This window comes from Schistosoma mansoni (assembly GCF_000237925.1).
Source record: "Schistosoma mansoni, WGS project CABG00000000 data, chromosome 3 unplaced supercontig 0044, strain Puerto Rico, whole genome shotgun sequence".
NCBI classification, from domain to species: Eukaryota; Metazoa; Platyhelminthes; class Trematoda; order Strigeidida; family Schistosomatidae; genus Schistosoma; species Schistosoma mansoni.
The window spans coordinates 2088541-2112392 of NW_017386006.1; the positions used below are offsets into that span (position 1 = coordinate 2088541).

At 32.0% G+C, this 23852-nt stretch overlaps 1 protein-coding gene across 1 annotated transcript in view; it reads right to left on the reverse strand.

The window, feature by feature from the left end:
• Positions 1-1344: 1344 nt before the first annotated feature.
• The window catches only part of Smp_083980 (Amiloride-sensitive sodium channel,putative), a gene marked incomplete at both ends in the record, with an annotated part of 31959 nt that continues 9451 nt past the window's right edge, over positions 1345-23852 (reverse strand). The window contains 3 exons of the mRNA XM_018791472.1: positions 1345-1386; positions 5109-5335; positions 5693-6050. Of these exons, the coding sequence (XP_018645415.1) occupies positions 1345-1386; positions 5109-5335; positions 5693-6050 (627 nt within the window). The remainder of the gene's footprint in view (positions 1387-5108; positions 5336-5692; positions 6051-23852) is intronic.

The following is a 23852-nucleotide window of genomic DNA, read 5'->3' on the forward strand; positions in this document are numbered from 1 at the left end:
CCACCGCTAGCCACTATCCATCTTTGCTTACAACACATTTATTGTTTGTTTAATCTGAATGACACTAGAGAATATCAGTTATCGTTTAAAAAATGGGGCTACATGCATAAGTCTGTTTCATAAGATACAGATGATAAAAACGCAATGGATCAAACACATAGTTTGAAGTTTCATGATTTTTCATGGTTTTGAATGAGACAGAATTTAATATTTCAAATTAAATTAGGATCTTAGTAAACTTGATGAAAGTGCATTAAAATTAGATTAACCATCCGTTCAATAGTAAGCAAATAGTTGTCGTCAAACTCTTAATGTTGATTGAATCTAATTGATTAAATAGAAATTTTGTCAAATGTTCAACTGACCCGACGTTTCTGTACTAGAAAGTTAAGAGTTGGGGCTTTGAATTAGGACACTAGTGGGACAATCAAGTGTATTCTAATACCATATTGCAGAATATCTTGGCAAAATCTGAGAACCATACAGTAAATACATGATTTTCAAAATATCCATCAGTTGTCTCATACTTGAATATTCCTTGAATATTCCATACTTGAATATTTCCATACCAATCACTGTGTCTTGTCTTCGATTTTCTCAACCTAGGCATTTCACTTCCGATTAGTGATACATACTACTTATATCTGACGGCATCAGTAACACGCATCACAGTAGCAATTAACAAGACCGTGTGGATTTAGGTTTCGGTCCAGTTGTAACTGACCAAAATCTGTAATTTTATGAGAACTGATACTGATTTTTATCCATGCCGATAAAAGTCACATCTTTTTTCTAGACAAACCGAAGATGTGTTTCAGTTGTTCAATATTTCATATCTGAGTAAAGATAAGATACTGAAATATAATTCAGTTTTTTGATCCTTATAAGTAGTATGTTAAGAATGTATATTTATCAACTAACAATGAGCTTTATTCAATAGATACATTGTTTGTAGTTTGACAGGTAGTTTGTTTCCACACATATTGCACAGTCATAACATCCAACTTTAATTTCTTAAAATGGGTCTACTAAAACTTTCCCTAACAAGGTTACTGAAAAACAGATTATTTCTTTAAAAAGTTATACGTAGTAGACAGTATGAGGCACATTTACTCTTATTCGATAAGACAAGTAAACTTAAAGGCCCTTATTAAAGTTAGTCTTGAATGAGTAAGTGGATAGTAATGATAAATCACACAGTAACGTCAATTGTGATTGCCCATTAGGAGACCGTTATATATAAACTTTACATTTTTTATCTTAACAATTTTAAAGATGTTTTCTTTCATGGTGATCTTCTTTCTTTCCAGTTAACATTGCATATTCTTTTCTATATATGTCATTTCATTTCTTTTGCAAATGAATGGCATCATATTTTATCATAGGCTGGTAAAAATTATAAGTGACTGACATTAAGTTTCGTTTTCAACCTTTGATTTGTAGAAGTAGAAACGTTGTTTCATAACTCTCAGTATGTTTTAGATGTCAAAGTATCAATTGAATTTTTACTCATTTGGATTATTCTGTTATTGTCATATGGGCAGTTGGAGGAATAACTATGAGCTCACTAGTAAATAATATATAGAGTCTATCCGCTGAGTTCTTGTGAGAAGCTAAAACAGTGGGATTCCTTCATATCTGATTTGAAGTAGTTAACAACCATGAAAATGGCAAATATCGCGAATTCATTGAAATTAAAAACGACAGCTCAGTGGTCCAAATGTTAAACACTCCCAGCTAGATCTTAAGGCAGTTCCCTTTCCAGTCGTTGATGCACACTACTGGAAATTCTTATACTAGGATAAAAATGTTGACCGGTGATTCTTAGTTTCCAGCAGTTGTCTAAATTAGATCAGACAGAGGTAAAAATAGTTTCACTGCTTTCTAAACTGAATCAAACGCTGGTGACCTCAAATCGAATGTCGTCGATCCTCACGACCTAATCAGTTCTGGTGGATTCTCTGTTAAATACGACGAATATGTTTTAAATAATGTCACAATAATGGTAACGTGGGTACATGAGGATCCAACAGTCTTTCGTGGGGGAGGATGAATTCGGGAAATTTAAAATGCGGATGTCAACTCCGGATTTCTCAAAAAGGGGAGGTGTTATATCCCCCGGTGAATTACGAATGGTAACTTTTAGGTCTATTTATGGATCTATGTAATATGCCTATTTCCTATTGTACAATTATTACGTTACTGAACTATTCATATTCGTATTTCTCTTATCATTAGCTTTATTTTGACCTTTGACTTATTATCATACGATTCTTGAGTTATAATCAGTTTATTGATTACTTTGGTTTGTATAAAAACCCAGTGTGTTTGTAAATAATGATTCATATTGTCGAGGCTGTTATTTGTGTTCTGGACTCAACTGGCTTGGCTAGGCAGATAGGAAGGACCGAATAGCACTCAAGACTGCTCGTACGATTTCAAGTATCATTTGCGTCCGATCAATAAATCCACTCCTCTCTAATTGCACGTTCATATATATTACGAGTCTATACGTTATAACATAAACAATTATAGTTTTAGTGTAAGAAAGTTATTGAATGATTCTGCGAAGAGTTATTTTGTGCTTATAGACTTTCTGTTCTTCGTCAGTAGGTACTAGTTTGTTCAGAAATGGGACTTGGTTACAAATTATTGGAATTAAGTGAACCTTACTAACGAATGACACTACTTATGACTTCTGCTACATTCTCTAACAAACGAGTGTTAGGTGGCTAGCTTCAGTGAATTCTTCAGGTAGCCAATATACCATGTTTTCCTAATGTATATTAACATGATCTCAATCCTATTAGCTCATAAGCATTTCTCTAAGCTATTTCTTTGGCCTCAGAAGGTCCGATTAGGGATACATGAAGTCTTCAGGCTCTAGTTTCTTCATTTCTACAGAAAACTTACCATTATTCGTCTAAACATTTATATCAAAACAAAAAACTTTGTATATACGGTGGTGTAGGGGTTTTCTGTAGGAACTTATTTAATCACGCAGCATCTTAGACACGTTATGTACCACAGATATTGTACTGAAAGAGAACACAAGTGAGGATAACCGATTATAGTCACCACAAACTTACAGAGTTACTTGGCAAAATAGAAAAATCACACTGTAATACTTCATTTGCAAAATGTTAATTGTTTCAGACTTTATTGTTCCTGCATTTCCATACCAATTGCTTTCTGTTCCCGTTCTCTGCTGTCAAATATTCTATTCCTGACTAGCGTTATATACTACGTATGTCGATATAAGTAGCACACACCAAAATATTACCATTTTCATTCATGTAGGACCCACCTATGTATGTATTCCTCTCTAACAATTTTTTTTCAATTACTTTTCATATAAATATGCAATAATGAATATCATAGATCAATTTCAGCTTCGAAACCACTGAAAACTGCAGAATACTTAATACCTACCCCTAATCTTAGTTTGAAAATCTTATCGTAAGGATGGTTCATTGGCAAGAAGCCTCAAAAAGCCCAGAAAGAGCCAAAGACATTCCATCCAATCACCACTAGGGGAGCATTCTAGAATGTAGACTTGTAACTTCCCTATTGGTTGAATAAGAAGGACCCACAATGTGTCTATTGGCTATCCGAAATAATGATTTACTTTCAGCCAAAAAACTATAAATACATAAGATTTTTGTTCTATATTTGATACTGTTTTGGGAATAACATTCCTAATTACTAGTCTTCTGTCTTCTTATTTTGCAACTTGGGAGGGTTCTAGCGTTCGAATGCTCAGGTATTACGCAACATACTAAGAATCTAAGTTCGAGATATAACACTTATACAATACGTTTTCACCGCTGATTATGTTATCTGGGAACGAAAACTATATCTTTCGTTAACTAATTTCAAATCATTCATAAATAAGAAGAATACATCTATGAACATTAATTTTGTATTGAAAAAAACACCGAGACAAAATAATGAAAAATAAGATAATAATTTTTGTTCACAAAATTACATGGTTACAACACAATTTATGTTTTAGATGAAAAAAATAAAAAAAATTTTTCTACACAAATATTTTACCACCACATATCATTATTGAAAATATGGGGGGGGGGTTATAACTTAAATACGTAACAAACAGATTGATGATAACAGGTTTCAAATTTTGGCGCAAAATTCATTCATCCCTTTTGATTTGAATAAAGTTTGGGCATTATCATTGATATCAGTTCATTATGAACATTCAAAATCTAATTTTTTAAATTTAATCATCAATTGTAAATCATAATTCCTCACAATTAATCCTGATTATTAGATGAACGCTCTCAAGATCAATCTAACATTGTACAAAGATCTCATCTATATATTATAATCTTATCAAAAGAAAAAAATTTTTTCATAGTTGAAATCATGAATCAATTGAAGCTAAATCACCATAGAAAACCTGGAAGCACTGGAAGACACCACTAGGTTTTCCATGGTGGTCTAGCTTCAATTAACTCATGATTTCAATTATGAAAATACTGAAATATCCACAAAACCATTTCTGAAAAAAAATTTAACAGAATATTATGTTTATATATGTAAATAAAGTTTATTTCTCCCTTTCTTTTTTTCTTTAATTGAATTCTAATCAATATTTAATTATTGATTGATTGATTATTAATTTATTGATTTATTGATTGATCATTTTCATTTTTTTTCAATAATAATAAATTATGTAAATTATTTTCTTCATTTATTAAAATTTTATTGATTTTATTAGTAATATCATTTATATTATTATTATTAATATTATTATTATTATGTAATTGATTTAATAATAATAAATTATGTAATATATGATCATTATAATTTGATAATGGATAATAATTATTTTGTTTTAATGAATTATTATTATGTTGTATTACTTTATTATTATTATTAGTATTATTATCATTACTATTACTATTATTAGTATTATTATTATTATTATGATTAGAATGTTTTAATCTTATATAACAACGTATAAATAATTCAAATAATTCACCTAATGATATCATTGATAAACCAATCCATATAGAAAATAAACCACCAGTTTGTGATAATAAACTAGTTAATGATAATACAATCTTTTCTTCAACTTTACGTACATCAAAATTAGGTCTGTTAATTAATATAGCTAATAATTTACGTTCTAATACATCAATTTTATCCAATATATTCACTGCATCAATATGATTACCTAATTCTAATAATTGTTGAGCTTTTAAATATGGTATAAATTCTGTATTATTAAATATACCTAATTTTTTATTATATGATGAATTTAACCATGTTAATTGCCAACTTTTAGTTGGCCATGTTGATATTGATTGTTCTGATTCATATGAATAAAATGAACATGGCATTTTACAATTAGGTAATTCACCATGAAGATAATTTTCTATGACAGAACGTTTACACATTATTCTTGATATAAAATTTTTAAAATTATTAATACATAAATTAGTTAAATTAAAATTATTACGATTACAATTTGATTGATTAATAAATTGGGATAAATCGGTGCATGGTTTATAACCTTTATTTTCATTATATGGATATTCCATTGTATAACAACCACATTGTTGATTAATATTATTTTGTATTGTTGCTACACGACATGCATATTCTGAATAATTATATATCATATCATATAATGTTATATTTAATGGATGATTTATAGAACATCTACCATATGGTGGCATTTGTTGTATATTTTCTATAATAGATAAACGTAATTCAGTTAATGTACCAGGTTTTAAATTAATACTTTTATCATTAATATTTGGTAATGTATCAGCACCATGTATTGATATTAATGCACCAGATAATTGTGATTTAACTTCACCATGAAAACAATCAATACAATCAGCACGATTTAACATTTCATCTAAATAAATATACATTTCTATATTAGTTATATCAGAACGTAAATAACTAAATGGTTCAAATGTAGCACAATTTAAATATTGTGCATGTATAAATTTACGCCATATACCTTTACGTTCACATGGTGCTGCGACTGGTTTACTTCCATTTAAATATGTTATCTATAAAAAAAGAAATAATAATGGAAAAATGAAAGATGAATTATGTAAATGTTTGTAAAATATAAACATTGATGAGGGATCTCATAGTAAGATGTTATATCTTGTGGTCGAGTGGATACCTTGCTAACGTATGACATGATAAGACCGCTAATTAGAGAGCAGCGAATTATTGATTGGAACAGTGACACATGAAAAATCGTATGAGCAGTCTAGAATGCGTATCGGCCCTGCTTTCTGCCTAGCTCACTCAGTTAAATCCAGAACACCAATAACAGCCTCTGCAATATGAATCATTGTATTTCAAACATACTGAGTTAATATACCAAACAAACTGACCACATTGTACTATAAAATAGAAAATAACATTTGTACAAGATTTAGCCAAATGTGGCTGTCAATGTGGCAGGCAGCAATTAATAGACTAGGAATAATTCAAGAATGGTAAATCGTATAATAATAGTCTATGGGTCAAAAAAAGCTTATAATAAGTGTAATAATAATAATAGTGTTATAATAGTGTTAACTTTGTCATCATGTCGACTCAGTGGTTTGTAAATATATGACCCATCACAAAATCAATTAATCTTAGATTCAATTATGTATGAAGTCATGGATACCCGTAAGAAATGATTAACAATTCACTATTCTCCGTTCTCAATAATTTACCGGCTATTACTCAAATATAACTCAAACTAAATTGGCATTGCATGAACTCCATAAATTACCTACTTCAATAATCGATTAGTGTACTTATAATGTATGTAGTATTGTGAGTGAATTAAAATTCTATATGTAAAGTTTAGAAATCCCTTACATTTAACTCTCTTAACACACTTTTATAAAACTAAAATAACACGCAATATATGTAATGAAATGAAGTGATTTCTTTCCGATTGGCTCACATCTGTCATAAACATTATAATCTAATGATTGTGGAACAGTTTTATAAAATTTGATTAGGTGTAATGTTAAAACAACAAAAAGATACACAAATTATTGCATCTTCAAAACTAAGCGGATATCTTTCCTTAGTCTCGGACCCTCGTGATTATAGGAGGCGACAACTAATGTATCCATTTATTGATCACTTCGTTTATTCTTCATAAGATTAATAACTTTCTCTCGACCAGTCACTCAGCAACCTTAACTCAAAAACTCATTTAGTAAAATAAATTAAATACTTGACCTTACAATAACATCAATATAAAAATACGTGTACATAATTAAGGAATAAGTCAAGAAGAACTGTATAATAGGTCAGTAGGTAATTAACACTAATTTAGGGTTAAGTAAAATATATAATAATGTTTAATTAGCCAAATGAAAGATTACAATACAGGGATATTTATAAAAATGCAGTAATCCACATACTTATTAATTATATAATAAAAATTCTAATCATAATCTCCAATAGGATAATTCTGAATGTTTAACTTGCTCTAAATCCACTACGAAATAACACAATTAGACTATAGTTCGTAAGCCCCCAAATGCCCTGGTATGGCCGAGAGTGGGGAGAGTCTACTCTCCCTCTCGAAATGCTCTCACATGGCCACGCGTATATAGCCTCTACCACGGAAGTCCTACTCACTCCCTTCTCGTGGCATTACTGTTGTTTACGAAATTGAGAGGATGAAAAGCGAATGTCCGGCGCTTTAACCGGGTAGGTGGACACGGAAAGTTCACCTAGGGGAGTTGGAAAACCCTGATTCCAAACCAATGGTGCACTTACGTTCTAGGACCCTGAGGAAACAAAATGGCGTATGAATCGATCGTTGGTCACTGGCTACCATGAGACTGCATCGCCTCACGATGCTCCACTGCCTTGTGGATCAGACCGTTAGGTCAAATGTTCAGGGTATAGCCCTCTAAGAAAACCACCTGCTTCGGTCTGGGCACCTGTGCAGTATCACAGCCCTCACACAAATCAAATGAGATTTGTGAGGCGCATATATATCTGGTTCCCCCTTTGTACCAATATTTATGTGTTTAAATAAATAAACAGTAGTTCGTAAATATAGATCATGATTATAAAACCTATGATGCATATGGATTAGCAGTAAAAATTATAAGATAAACTCATTTTTATTATTTGTATTCTACTAAGTTAATTTTATAACATTCTTTTTTTCAGTTAACTAAGTCTGCTTCTTCAGTAAGATCCTCTTGATGAAAGTTGGTTAAAACGTAAGGAGTTTAAAGTTTGTATTTAAAAAATAATCTAAGCCAAAATTTAGTGAAACAAACAACAACAAACAACTAATAAACAAAGATGGATAGTGGCTAGCAGTGGAATCCAGGACACGCGTTTCGTCCTATTTGGAACTAGTCAGCTGGATGTACCTGCATCTCAGAGTTGATGTTCACAATGCTTGTGAATTAAGTCTATATCGAGGCAATACGCACAGTATGCACATATGGCCAATTAGAGACTGACCAGTTACAGTTCTAAACACCAATGGGAAGATTCAAGCAAGCAATACCATGTGAATTTAAGCAACTAATAATCTTTTCAAATCTTCTAAACATTTTGGTTACCTCATAAAATAATAAGTGATAGGTGAATAATGGTTTGATCTATACTCATTTAACTAAATCTATACATAAGTTCAAGTTGAATAGAGTTTTCTGAATTATTTGTAATATGTAATTCAGTTTACTACAAGGTTTGTTTATACGTTTACATAGGAAAATGTAATGAGAGTTTTTTATATAATCAGCAACCAGAATAATAGCAGGCTATTATGCTTTTCAAAAGCATTAATTATGTTTTTGCTTTTTCTATAATTCTTGTGTATTAAAAGAGTTTTACGCTGCACCTGACACTTCTTTGTTAATGTAGTTTTAACATTTGACACCCTTAACGAATTTCGGAATAGACTCCGTTCACAGTTGAAATCCCGAACTAATTTTAGCTGGACGACCATGAATACCTCGAAGAATTGGATAGCCGTTTCATCCTAGTATGACGCTTCTGAACAATGAACATTCCCTACTCCTCACTCGGGAATCGAACCCAAGGCTTCTGATTGAACGCTCAACCTTTAGACCACTGAGCTGTCACCTGACGGTGTTTATATCTAAACTCAATCAATTCATGATACTGAGCAAACTTCATCTATAACCCACGCTGAATAACTATCACTTTTCATGGACTACATTCACATGTTTGTCTGAAATTTCATTTCTGTTTTATAGTAAAGATTTTAATTAGTTCGATTGTTTTGATAACTATTTTACAACAAAACGTTTGACTTAGCACCTATCTGATCACCAAAGTATTCTCGGTGTCGTCATACTGCATAGAAATATTATTATTAGTTACTTAATTACTAGTGCATCTTTCGTATGTACTAGAAATTGCGTTAGATTTTCTACTGTATTGACAATAGTCGATAACGCGTTGGTGTTTGAATGAGAAGATATAGAGTTTAAGTTTTAGCGCCATCAACATTAATATCCATGTACATCTAGCTGACGAGTCCCAAATAAGACAAAACCCGGATCTTGAATAGAACAGTTAAGACCAATTCAAAAAAATATTAAAACATGTGACCAAATGTCATAATGACATAATTTACCTGGTATGGATATACGGAACAAAAAGTGATGAAATCTCAGTTCTGAATTTCAACAACGGAAAACGACGATTACTTGCGTACACTCTCAACAGTCTAAAAACATTCCATGTAGTTAATTCCTTCATTTAAATTTGTCTTTATTCAGTTCTTACATAAACCAGACTTTTTAATAATTTGTATCGCATAAGAGTATACGAATTGATTTCTGAAAGATGTCTTTTTTTTCTCTTCAAACTGAGAATACCATCTTTATTTTCTCACAAGACCATTGTTAATATTTGCCTTTCATTATTACTTAGATTTCATTACTGACTATTATTATATAATCACTTAATCTTACAATAAACATTTTCACTTCAGAAGGGGTTTTGTGGAGATTTCAATATTTTCATAGTTGAAAGCATGAGTCAATTGAAGCTAGACCACTACTTCATTTAAAATCTAATTCTTTTGTATATTATAATTAGTTTATCCACTTTATTCTTTGAAGTACTTCATTAACTATTCATTGTAATTCTTAGCTATTTATTATCATATAAGTGATCATCAGTTGTTCGATATTTATTTTCCGAATCAGCTGTGAGATTCATATATTGTACAGTTTTTTAAAATAGTCGTCTAAAAAATGACTCTCTCCCTCATCTGAATAAAAGTTTGTAACTCATGGCATATAATTCCATATGGATAACTATAGACATTTCATTAATCAGAGGGGGTTTTGTGGAGATTTTAGTATGTTCATAGTTGAAATCATTAGTCGATTGAAGCTAGATCACCATGGTAAAACCTGAAAGCACTTCTGGATGGCCGTTTCGTCCTATTATAGGACTATTCAGCAGTGCGCATCCACGACCCCGCCTCTACAGATTCAAAATCAAGACCCATCAGTCTCGCGAGCAAGCACTTAACCTCCAGACCACTGAGCCGGCATCCAACGGTGTTAGTGTCTAACTTCAACCAATCCACGATTTTGAGCAACCGTTGACCAATTGTCTTCAGTGAGTTGATATCTTTACAACAGAGTGCGGGATCGTGGATGCGCACAGCTGAGGAGTCCCGTAATAGAACGAAACGGCCGTCACACAGTGCTTCCAGATTTTCCATGGTGGTCTAGTACCAATTGACTCATGATTTCAACTATGAAAATTTCATTAAGTAAATCTTTAAAATATTCAATAGATTGAAAGGAAAAATGACCATAGGTTTGAGATTGTTCTGCAGTCACTTTGCCAGTTAATGGAAAGAATGACAAACTACTAAGAGAGTAGAGGTTTGTTGAAGTGTTTCCCTAATCATATTTAATAAGAAGGAGAACGAAGTTAGTCGGTCGAAGACAATTTACGGTAAGACTATAATTTATGGGTGATCTTTGCGCGACGCTTAAGTGACCTTGAGAGTGTTCACCTAATAATCAGGACTAAATGAGGGTTATCAAGCAGTATCAGGAATTAGATTTATGGTTTACAGCTGACGGTTAAGATTAGAAACTAGATTTAAGGTTTTTATCACAAACTGACATCAACTAAAATGCTAAAACGCTGTTTATCCAAATAGATGAATGAAATACGAGGCAAAAGCCAAAACCTGTTGTCACAAATCTGATTGGTACGTCTATTAATTATAGTCTCACCCAATTTTCTTCTAGATAATGGTATCTTCTAAAATTAAACGGTCGCATCCGTAATTTATTTTTTTCTCATAGTAGTAGTTGCCTTTTTAATGTCCCAATGGGAATATTTAATTAATTCAAAAAATTATCAATAGGTCACCGATATTTTTCCTCTAATGAATATAAGTTTCGTAACAGTCTTCAAAGGAATAGTAAAAACAAGGTTAAAGGGATTTGTAGAAGTGTAAGAGATAACTATCCATTTAATGAGTATCAAACGAATGAATAACAAGTAAGTAGAAGTAATAACTTATAAAATTAGAAGGGATAAATAACAGATAGTATAAGGGATTAAATATTTCTCCCTTGAGAACAAAGATCAGTCCTCAATTGATAAATTGTTTAATCAGAATATCATAAATTTATTTTGACAAGTTTAAGATCAATTACTTGGAAATAGCAGAATTTCTGGATTAGGACTACAAACCTAGGATAATATAGCTATTTTAAAATAGAATTTACACACATCAGACAATGGACGAATGGTTTTGCAAGAACATGGATAGATTGAAGTTAGACATTTACACCGTCGCTTGCCATTTGAATGGTCTATAGGTTAAATTTTCACGCATGAGACTGAGAGTTCTGGGCTCGAGTCTCGCGTGTAGGATCATGGATGCATACTGGGACAAAACGGTCATCCAATGCTTCCTGATTTTTAATGATGGTATAGCTTACATCGACTCATGAATCCAACTATTAAAATCACTACAATCTCCAAAAATCCCCATTCTAGAAGTAGCAATTGTTAAAAACTAATTATACAAGTACAAATAATTGCTCTGGAGTAATAAGATTTTACAGCGTTCCGTTGGATAGGACATTAGTCTGTAGGATCTTATTTGATCTTTTTAACCTTACTTGGATACTACTTTTTCACGTTTCCTCTTGATCACGCTGTGATTCATAGTGAGAATTTCGGTTCCATTCATTTAATTATTGTACCGTCTCTTACTTAAGCGAATTGAAGATAGATTTTGAATCCCAAACTGATATTATTTTTATCGCCACTGGAAATTTGTATGTACTAGAAAGGAACGTTAATGCCATTGACTGACAGCTTAGTAGTTTAGAGGTTACGTATTCGAGCACGAAACAGCAGGTGTTCAATTCCCATATATGAGGTAGTACATGCCCACTGACAAGGAGTCCCATCCTAAAAGAAAACATCCTTTCATTGTTTTCAGGCTTTCAATCGCGTTCTTTTAGTGACCCGAAATCTGACTTTAAGTAGATCGTTTGCTCCTTGTTATCGAATGATTACTGTCGAAATATACATGTCGCCAATCCTTGTATATCGACTTAATTCGCTTTGGTGAATAACGTAATTAAATAGATTTCGAGTGCATCTCCACGATAATCTACACTAAAAATATAGTTGAGTGAAAAAATTTTGCCTTTGGATGTCGTTATTTAATAAAGTATTTATAGTTATTTTACAGATGAGTTAATAATAAAAGGGAAACTGTTTCATCATTAACAAAGGTACCAAATGATAATCATGAAAAGTTACCCAATGATCAAAAGGTAATAAGAAAGTGAATAACGTATAGAATAGAGTTAGGAAAGATGTTTGACTACTTAAAGAAGACAAAAAAAGTAAAGTGACAGACACTCGTCAGAAACAGTTTACATAATAATAAGGGAGTATTAGGATCATGGCAAAGTAAAGGATAGTACATAGGGCTACTAAAAACAAAGATAAGACTTGAATAAAAGAATTCCTAAAGCTTCTGCTATGTGTAACTTTCTTATCCAGTTACACTTAAAACAGATACTTCCGATTTTTGTGAATAATTTTAAATAAACATTCTTGTAGGGGAAAGATGATGAGAATTGACTGAATTTTCAATAATATAACTATTCATTGATTTTTAGTCATCTCTAATTCATGAAGTTTGAATATGAGCTTGAGGGGAGCACGTTCTGTGCTATCAATATAATATACACCATTAGATTAAATAAACTGACAGATACACTCTTGAAACTGACTTTTTAAAAAGAAGAAATGTTATTATTACATTTTTGGCAAAGAAATTATTTAAATCATGAGTCAATTGAAGCTAGACCACCTTGAAAAACCTGGAAACACTGGACGGCCATTTCATCCTATTGTGAGACTCCCCAGCGGTGCGCGTCCACTATCCCGCCTCGCGGGATTCGAACCCATGACCTATCAGTCTCGTGCGCAAACGCTTACCCACTAGACCCTTGAGCCGACATCCAGAGGTGTCTAGCTTGTGGAGATTTCAGTAATTTTATATGGTTGAAATCATGAGTCTATTGAAGCTAGACCATTATGGAAAACCTTGTTTAGATGAACGTATATTTCGTAAATAAATCACTTATTAATCAGATTATTATGACGATCCATGAGAAAATAAATATTTTCGACTATAGATTTGTTAAAATGATAAACTATAAGTAACTTATAATACATTTTTATCAGAATGAAAATTTTGTGGAGATTGTAGTAATTTTATAGTCGAATTCATGAGTGAATGCTCACTTCTGAGGAGTCCCATACTACGATGAGACGGCCATTCAGTGCTTCCAGATTTTCCATGACGGTCTAGCTTTAATCGACTCATGAATTCAACTATTAATTTATGATACATTTGTATTCTGGGAGAAGAATCTAGAGAGATGACAATTATTCCAGAGGAAGATTTAGAAAATATGTGATCTGAAATACCGAATTAAAACAATAGTTATTATTTTATCATCAAATGTAGGGATCCTATAAACATGTCCGATAGATAGAAATTATGAATAAAATTATTGGTGTATCTTCTTAACAACTCATTTTAATAATGAAAGTCCAATTCAAAACAGTATGTCAGTAAGGGCTTGTGAGGATTGTTGAATTTCATTGAAACCATAAACCGATCTAAGTTAGACCACGATCGAAAACCTAGAATCATGTTTCTAATAGTGATCTAACTTAGATCGGTTTATGATTTCAGTAAAATTCAAAACAATATCCCCATGAATTGATATGAAGTAACCCTTAATGGAGAACTGATGAAATCTAAGGAACTAACGACCCACATTATACATATGCAGACATCTGGTTCACTAAAAATATCCTTTTTTGAAATAGAAAACAGCCTCATTTTCATAATGTTATTGACGAGATCCACTAATAAAAAAAACAATGTAGCCCTCAAATTATGTTTTTTGTAACTTCAGTAAATTTCTATCAGCCAAACAAATAATCACTATGAGAATAAAATTTTCAAGTTCAATGTATTTTAATGAATTTTTTAATTTGCATATTGACTGATACAAATTGTGAAATCCCATGACAACTAAACTTGGTTATGTAACGTTGATTTTTAAATGTAATAACAATAATCATATATAAATAAAGTTTCATCATGAAAGTATAGGGTTCAAAAGACAACTATCTAAGGATATTCCCAGTTATACATGGATTTAAATGTAACAATTGATTATAGTAAACAGTATAAAAATATTTACGTAGTATTTTTTGCTTGGATCTTCTTTTGATGGTAAGGACTGCAACTGGTCAGTCACCAATTGGCACATGTGCATACTAAGCGTATTGCCTCGATATAGCCTAAATTCACCCCATTGCACAAGCAAGTGGCTATCAGGACTCAGTGGCCGAGTGGATAACGCGATGGCGTTTGAAGTGAAAGGTACTGGGTTCCAGTCCCAGAGTGAACATCAACTCTCTGAGATGCAGGTACATTCAGCTGACGAGTCCCAAATAGGACGAAACGCGCGTCGTGGATTCCACTGCTAGCCACTATCCATCTTTGCTTGGTATAAAAATATGTTCTATTTAATTGGCTTAGTGTACTTGTTGATCAAATTTTACCGTTATATCATGTAAATAAACTTTTTAGTTCATCAAAGTTGGAATAATAGCTAGTAATGGAGTTCAGTATCTTTGGGGTGAACATAAATATTCAGCTAACAAATCCCAAAATGAACAAAACGCTTGTTCTGGATTCCACTGCTAACATCTATTGTAACTTTAATTAGATCTTGAGACCGAATTACAATAACGAGGCAATCCGCTTAAGGTGTATGTATCTCAAAAAAGATTGAACATTTGCAGTTCTTAACATCTTTAACAGGAAGGTTTACACACCTACAAATAGTCATTTATTTGGAAATCCCCTGAAATGTCATTCTTTTGATAAATCATGATATTCTGATTCTGTTATAGTTATGTAGGCTTTGTCATAATTGAATAAGTGATTTATCTTGACTTTCAGATGAATCTCATCTGAAGTAAGCAGAAAGTACTAAGGGGGGGAATAATTATATCTCCTTTAGTTGTAGCACTGTTCATAACCGTCTAATAATGTTTTGCAGAATGGAATTTTAACAAAATATTTATGTTTGTTTTAGAGTTAAAAGTTTGTTAAGAATTGAGCAACAAAGTATTTTGTGTGGTGAAATCTGTGGACCTGTCAGTTTCTGTAGTTTTTAATCATCATCTTTTCGTACATATAACAAAGCTAATGAATAGAACCAATTATTAACACAGTCTCATCATAGCAGACTGTCTGGACATTTTAGGCACAATTTCATGAAACTAATTAGATATAATCAAAGTAGACGCTAACGACTGAAAAAAGCGGTTCTCTTCCCATGTCTTGCATGTAACCACAAAGTAATGTTATTTTGATTTTAATTCAACAGTTATTTTAAAACTCTTCAATGTTTCTATATCATTTCTAATAACCCGCTTTCAAATGCAAACTAAGACGGTTGCTAACAGTAAATCTTCGACTGGTCTCCCTTTTGTTAACTTTAAATTTTTTGCATGTGAATTTACGAGGACAATCTAAAGATGTTAACAAGCTCATAACAAATTACTTGTCATCTGACTATCGACTTTTCCATTAAATCATCAAGAAATGGAACTCGTCAACTCAATACACGATTGAAACTCCACCTATCAACACATTCAAAAAAATCAAATCAACAGGTAGACCATCATTGCCAGGACTAACACAGATCACAAACGAATAATCATTATCAGAAGGGAGTGTTTTTGCGGATATTATAGTAATTTTAATAGTTGAGACCATGAGTCAATTGAAGCTGGGTAACCATGGAAAACCTGTAAGCACTGGATGGCCATTTCGTCCTATTGTGGGACTCCACAAAAAACCCCTTCTGATATTAATCAAAATATGCTCACAAGTGACTGACTTTAAAAGGTATTCCCTGGAGTTCTAGTGAGAAGCAGTGACCAGTGGAGTTCAACCAGGTCTGTTTGGAGATATTAACTCACGGAAGACAATAGTGGATGTGTCGCCCAATTTAGTGTATTAATTGAAGTTAGACATTAACACCATTGGATGCTGGTTCAGTGGTCTACAGGTTAAGCGTTTACGTGCGAGACTGATAGGTCCTGTGTTCGAATCTCACGTGGCAGGATCGTGGATGTACACTGCTGAGTAGTCCCACAATAGAACGAAACGGCCATTCACTGCTTCCAGGTTTTCCATAGTGTTCTAACTTCAATTGACTCATGATCTCAATAATCATTAGATGATATATACAAATAGTCAACAAACATGGTGAAAAATTAAATTCTTCATAAGATTATTATCATAATAAAATGATAAAATTTCATCATAATTAATTGTATATTTAAACAAAGAATGATTCTTTCTATAAAAAATAGTCTAATGGAAAAAATATTAAATCATTTTTGTTTTCTTTCAATTAAGAAATTAATTTTGCAAAATAAAATATACATTTACCAACAAAAATGTAGTAAAATTAAAAATTAAAAAAAAATAAAAATTGCATTTTCATCAACAACAACCAAAAAAAAAAATCTTTTCTTTTTTCATAATGAAGTAAATTGAAAAAAAAATTTAAAAAAGAGAGAAAATTATTGATTTTTTTAAGTCAATAAACCAGTGAATAAAAAAATTTTTTTCGATCGAAATACTTTTTTGATTTTTTTTTAATGATGCAACAAAAAATAAATAAACATCAAATTGATGTTTGTTTAAAATTAAAAATATAATTAATTTATTTTTAAATAATTTTTGGAAGAAAGTTTCTTATTTTTGAAAAAATAAAATAAAACAAAACATGCACTTAATATTGTTTGTTTGTATCTTCCTATTGATGGTAAGGACTGCAACTGGTCAATCTCTTATTGACTATATGTGCATACTGTGTGTATTGCCTTGATATAGCCTTAATTCACAAGCATTATAAGTAAATGCTTATAATGCTTTACACCCAGTATGCAAATATGGTCAATAAGAGATCGATTAAAGTTGCAGTCCAAAAACATCAATGGGAAGATTCAAACAAATAATACTAAGTGAATTTATACTTTACCCCATTGCACAAGTAAGTGGCTATCAGGACTCAGTAGCTAAGTGGATAACGTGAAAGGTACTGGGTTTGAGTCCCAGAGTGAACATCAACTCTCTGAGATGTAGGTACATTCAGCTGACGAGTCCCAAATAGGACGAAACGCGTGTCCTGAATTCCACTGCTAGCCACTATCCATCTTTGCTTAAAACAAAACATAAATTTCCGATATTTTGAAAAATTCAAATAAAATACAAACTTTTAGGTGTATTCAATTTTGCATCGATACTGACCAGGTTTACCATTTAAAATAAGGGAAAAATTAGTAGCTACTAAGAGACTGTTCAGTAGTTTATACGTATCAATACACTATGGATTGAATATAAAATATCCAGGCTTCTAACTATACTAATTATCTTGACTTCATTGACCTAGCTCATTAAATTTGAAATATGTTCAACAATAAAATGTTGGTATAGTTTCGTTTGAATATTGTTTCTTAAACTTTGGTTTTAACTTATAACAAGATTGTCCTTTATTTCCATTGGTGGCGAATGCTGTACCATAAAATTTGTTGTACTCTGAAGGTCACGGTTACATATTGAATCCTCTAGAACACGTCGGAAAACAAAAACTTGATGGGTGATTTTTATGTGTTACTGAAAGATCTCGAAATTAGTTTTATCTATTTCACTATATCAAGAACTAATCGAAGTAAAAATCTAGACAACTACGTTTCAATACATTGATCTATAGATAAAGCGCTATCTACGAGGCCTGAAGAGCTAGGATCCCATTCCATGATGAAATAACTTCCCAGGACTTCATGGGATTTAGTGGTACTAAAAATGAAATCATACAACAACAAATACTAACCATATTAATCTCTATGAGACCTCTTAACAGAAATGTTTTCCACAGTATACCAACAATCATTGTCAGATAGAGAAATATATAATTGATGAAACTTAGCTTCAGAATATATATTTCTCCACTTAATTAGTAGTGACTGACTTACATTCATACTTGACACTCGAAAATCATCAGCAGATATACGGATCAAATTGTTATGTTTTTAATTTGGACCATCTAGCAGTAAATAACTGAATATTCATTTCTGAAAATTATGTAGTCACATCAGAGTCCTTCTAACAGAAATATTATATTCATACATTTTAATGACTGACAAGCGATTGAAATTTCACCAATATTTTAAACCTCCCTTCTTTGGCTGAATTTATGTTGTGTCCAAAAGGTTTTATCTTTAATAATTATTAACATGGGGTTCAACGGCTAACTTTCGAGTGAATGAATGTCTAATCTTTCACTGAAGATGAGTTAACTCATATTTTTAAATTCAACACATCACAGTGTATGCAAATGTTGAAGTTTTACTTGGAGTTTTCATTTCTCTTCCTTTTAAATACTCATTTACTATCAGTAGTGTCTTGGATAGAAGGGAAGCGGAAAAGAGGAAGGCCAAAGAACATATTACGTCGAGAAATAGAAGCAGATATGAAAAGGATGAATAATAACTGGAAAGAACTGGAGAGGAAGGCTAAGGACAGAGTTGGATGGAGAATGCTGGTGAGCGGCCTATGCTCCTCGACGAGGAGTAACAGGCGTAAGTAAGTAAGTAAGTGTCTTGGATGGAAATTCAACCAACACTAAATTGTTTTTTACTATAAATTTGCACTACTAAATAGTTATTTATTCAAAAAGGTAAACAATGGATCTATGCATGCAAACAATATCTGTTTGTACGTCCGCTTATAGTGCTATTTAAAGCAATTAGTCTCTTTGATAAATTTCGATAGTGTAATAAGAAGAAGACCAAGATTATCAGAACTATGTGATATATTAGCGCTATCATTGACTCATAAACTGCTTTGATTGGTTTAATAATTTCTTATATGCTTATAAATATTACTGTATATTAGAGTAAATCCTGATGAGGATCTAATCGAAAACATTATTGTTTGCTTATATATGTTATATATGAATATATCAGTAAAGGCCTAAGTTTTCATATTGCTGCTATGAATAACTGAAATTCATAAATCTGTTTTCAATACAAAAAAATAAAAAAAAAGATAAAATCAAGATGAGCATGTGCCAATCGAAAATGATTAATTTTCAATCTTAAATAGCAACAATGAAAAAATTCACAAACCTTTACCAAAAATAGAAAAATAATCCTTTTTTTAGACAAAGATGGATAGTGGCTAGCAGTGGAATCCAGCAAGCGCGTTTCGTCCAATTTGGGACTCGTCAGCTGGATGTATCTGCATCTCAGAGAGTTGATGTTCACTCTGGGACTGGGACCCAGTACCTTTCACTTCAAACGCCATCACGTTATCCGCTCAACTACTGAGTCCTGATAGCCACTTGCTTGTGAAATGGGGTGAAGTTTAAATTCATTTAGTATTGTTTGTTTGCATTTTCCCATTGATGTTTGGGACTGCAACTGGTCAATCTCCAATATTTTTTTATTATTTTTATCATTCAAAAACCAACTTATCATTTTCATGTAAATGGTAATATTTATCAAACACATATGGTTATTTTTATTTTATAAATTATCTCTATCATCATCTAAATGATGATAAGAAAAAAATTTTTAAGATAAATTACTGGTCAAAATCTGGTACACTAATCACCTGGTATAAAAAAAAACAAATAAATTATTTTTTTTTATTTTTTTAAAAAAAGGAAAAAAAATATGTAAAATATCTGTGGTTGGTTTTTAACTTTTTGTAAATAATTCAAATGAATAGTCAAGAAAAAGAGATTTATGTATTATGGTTAATGAATTTTTTTCTTCTTTTGATTATTGGCCATAATGATTGAAATTATTTGTCTGTTATGTAACGGAGTTGAATTGCCTTGTATAATGTTAGTAACAGATTCTATTTTCTTTCTATTGCAGGGTGACCAAGCATAAACTCTTTGAAGGAAGATAAGCAAGCCCTACGTATACTGAGATTACAGGATGACTTATAAGACTACTTTGTAAATTGACTTTTCCCTTTATACTCTCGTGCCCTGCGCTTTTTGATTTTAAAAATAAAGAGGCTCGTGATTTCCACTCTGTGTTCTCTCTTGGTGTGAAGTTCTCGATTAACATTGTGTACTGTGCTTTTAGATCTGTCCTGCCTTTTTCTGACCGCTGATTTCACGTGTTACAGTTAGTGTTGTTAGTGTAATTCTTATTTTTATAATTTAAAAAATGTTTACTTTCGAAGAAACAGTTGTTATTTAGATACTCAATATCCATTGACCGGATACCATCAGTAATAGCCTACTGTGAGAGAGAAAAAACCAGCTTCTCTCTGAAGAGGAAATTAGGAAAATACGTTGGAAGTGGATAAGACATACATTGTGGAAATCACCAAAATGTATCACGAGGCAAGCGCTAACTTCAAATCCTCAATGGAAACCGAAAAGAGGGAATCGAAAGTAGACATGAAAAAGATGAATAGTAATTGGAAACAAGTGGAAAGGATTGTTCAGGACAGAGTTGGATGGAGAATGCTGGTGGGCAACCTATACTTCTACTTGAGGGGTAGTGAGCGTAAGTAATTAAGTAATTTAGAGTCAAAGATTTTTCTGCAAATTAGTAAGTTTGAAAATCGTGTTTAACACAGAATTACTCTAAATAAATGGTCAATAAAAATATGGAACACTAGATAATGGTTTCTTTCTGGTATAAGACTATTCAGCAATGTGCATCTTTCAAACTCCCCTCCCATAGATAGAATCCATTACCAGTTTGTTAACTTTATATCACTAAATTGGGATATATTAGTTCACATTTAAAACTTCCTTCTATTTACCAGATTGCTTGAGTGATAATTCCCATCACTGGAAATATAGTTTAATAACACCAACTGCTAATCGTTTACAGAACATTAGGAATTCCTATCGAGCCGGCTAACAATCAAGTACTTAACTATGATTAGAATATGAAGTTCGTGGATTTTGCTGGATCTTAAGTTATATTTTCTAAGGAGATGACATCAAATGGTTTTCTTCGGTTCTGTGACCTGATTCAGGCCGAAAAAAATTACATCTAAAAAGTGATTATTTCATAGTAATCAATACCATAGAATTGACGAATATAACTTATACTTAAGTCGGTACAATTTCTGAAGACCGATGACATCTTTATGTTTGTAATTTCAAACACTTTGAATTGTCAAGAGGTTTTTCACAGTCATTATACCTTTAGCCATCAATTATGTAATCACGAGTCATTAAATAATCAATACTGATATAATGCAAACCAAATCAAATACATTCACTTGGTATTGTTTGTTTGAATCTTCTCATTGATGTTTAGGACTGCAATTGATCAGTCTCTTATTGGCATATGTGCATAATATGCGTATTGACTCGATAAAACCTTAAGTTACAAGCATTATAAGCAAAGATGGATAGTGGCTAGCAATAGGACGAAACGTGCGTCCTGGATTCCACTGCTAGCCACTATCTATCTTTGCTTACAAATCAAATACATTTCCTTAAAAAATTAAAGAAACTTAAATTACCCATTACCTTTATATTATGTTGCTTATTGGCAACAATGTATTTTGATAAATTCAATTTTGACCTTAATTATTGGCTAACGATCTCAACAACATTAAAAATTCACCTTTTGGTCAGCAAAAAGGATGAATATATTACTATATAATAATATGAGTAGCATAGCGAAAAATAAGTTTCATAAACCATAAACAATAAAAATTGTAGAGTGAACGCCATTCATTTTATCGTTTCGAGTACTCTAATTCTATAATATGTACAGTAATTTGGACAGATAAGATAAAGAAGGTTGCGAAAATTGTTTAATCTTATAGTTTTACATCAATGACTAAGCTTTGCTAAGAACCCATGCAAAAAACTAGACAGTCGACTTGTCTCTCGGCAGTGCTCACCTTGAACGCACAAAGTATCCAACCTGGAGTTCATGTAAGAAGCCGTGACTGGTAAGCTCAAACAGGTCGGGCATGAAACAGATATCATCAGTGAAAATAAATGATTGTTGCACAGTATCGTGAACTGGAAGAATTAAAGAATATAAATTACCGGATGTTATACCAGTGATCTGGACATTAAAATCTCTCAACTAGACCTTAATCCTTTGAGTTCTATCTTTAATGGAATAATGAAAGAGCTCTATACAAGTGTTTCATACTAGAACAAGATAGCTGTCCAGGGTATCCTAGTTTCCAGTGGGTTTTTTTTAACTAAGATCAGTCCAAAATGTTAAACTACAAAATGTAAGGTTTATAGCAAATGTGATTTTATATATACTATAAATAAAGTCATATAGAATAGTAACAAAAAGCAATCATGATTATCTTTTTTACATTCATAAAAGTTCCTTTTATAGAAGACATAAAGATCCTAGGGAACAAAGATAAGTCAATCTCATGTTATATTTTATCATTGAATATTTTAGTTGCGAGGCGGGGGGCGGTTAATACATGAATTACAATAACTTATGTACAACCCCATAAACACTGTATTATTCAATCATGAAATTTGTAAAACTGAATAATAAATTAGTTTTCACATGACAATATCTTTTTTTAATCATAATTCATTGTACCCTAATAACTCAACTACATTTTGTGACGTAACTTTTTATTTCTTTTCAGTAAATAAAAACGTACCAATACAAGTTTTAATTAATCATATTTCTTGTTATTTAAAATAGTCTATTATATGTAAACATTTTTTTTCTTCTTTTTATTAGTTTGAAAAATATAGGCAACATAAATCTTTGATAGGATATATGATAATTTTTTATATATAGTTGAAATCATGAGTCAATTGAAGTTGGACCATCATAGAAAACCCGGAAGCACTGGACGGCCAACTCGTCCTACTATGGGACTCCTCAAAAGTGCGCATCCACGATCCCACACTCGCGACATTCAAACCCAGGACCTAACAGTCTCGTTCCAGAGCACTTAACCGATAGACCACTGATTATAATCATATGCTCATTAGTGACTGACTTCAAGATATATGTCCTGGAGTTCTAGTGAGAGGCAGTGACCAGTGGAGTTCAACCACGTCTGTTGTGAGTTAACAACTGACTGAAGACAATTGGTGAACGGTTGCTTAAGCTTCGTGGATTGGTTGAAGTTAGAAATTAACATCGTTGGTTGCCAGCCAGCTCAGTGGTTCATAGGTTAAGTGCTTGCTCGCGAGACTGAT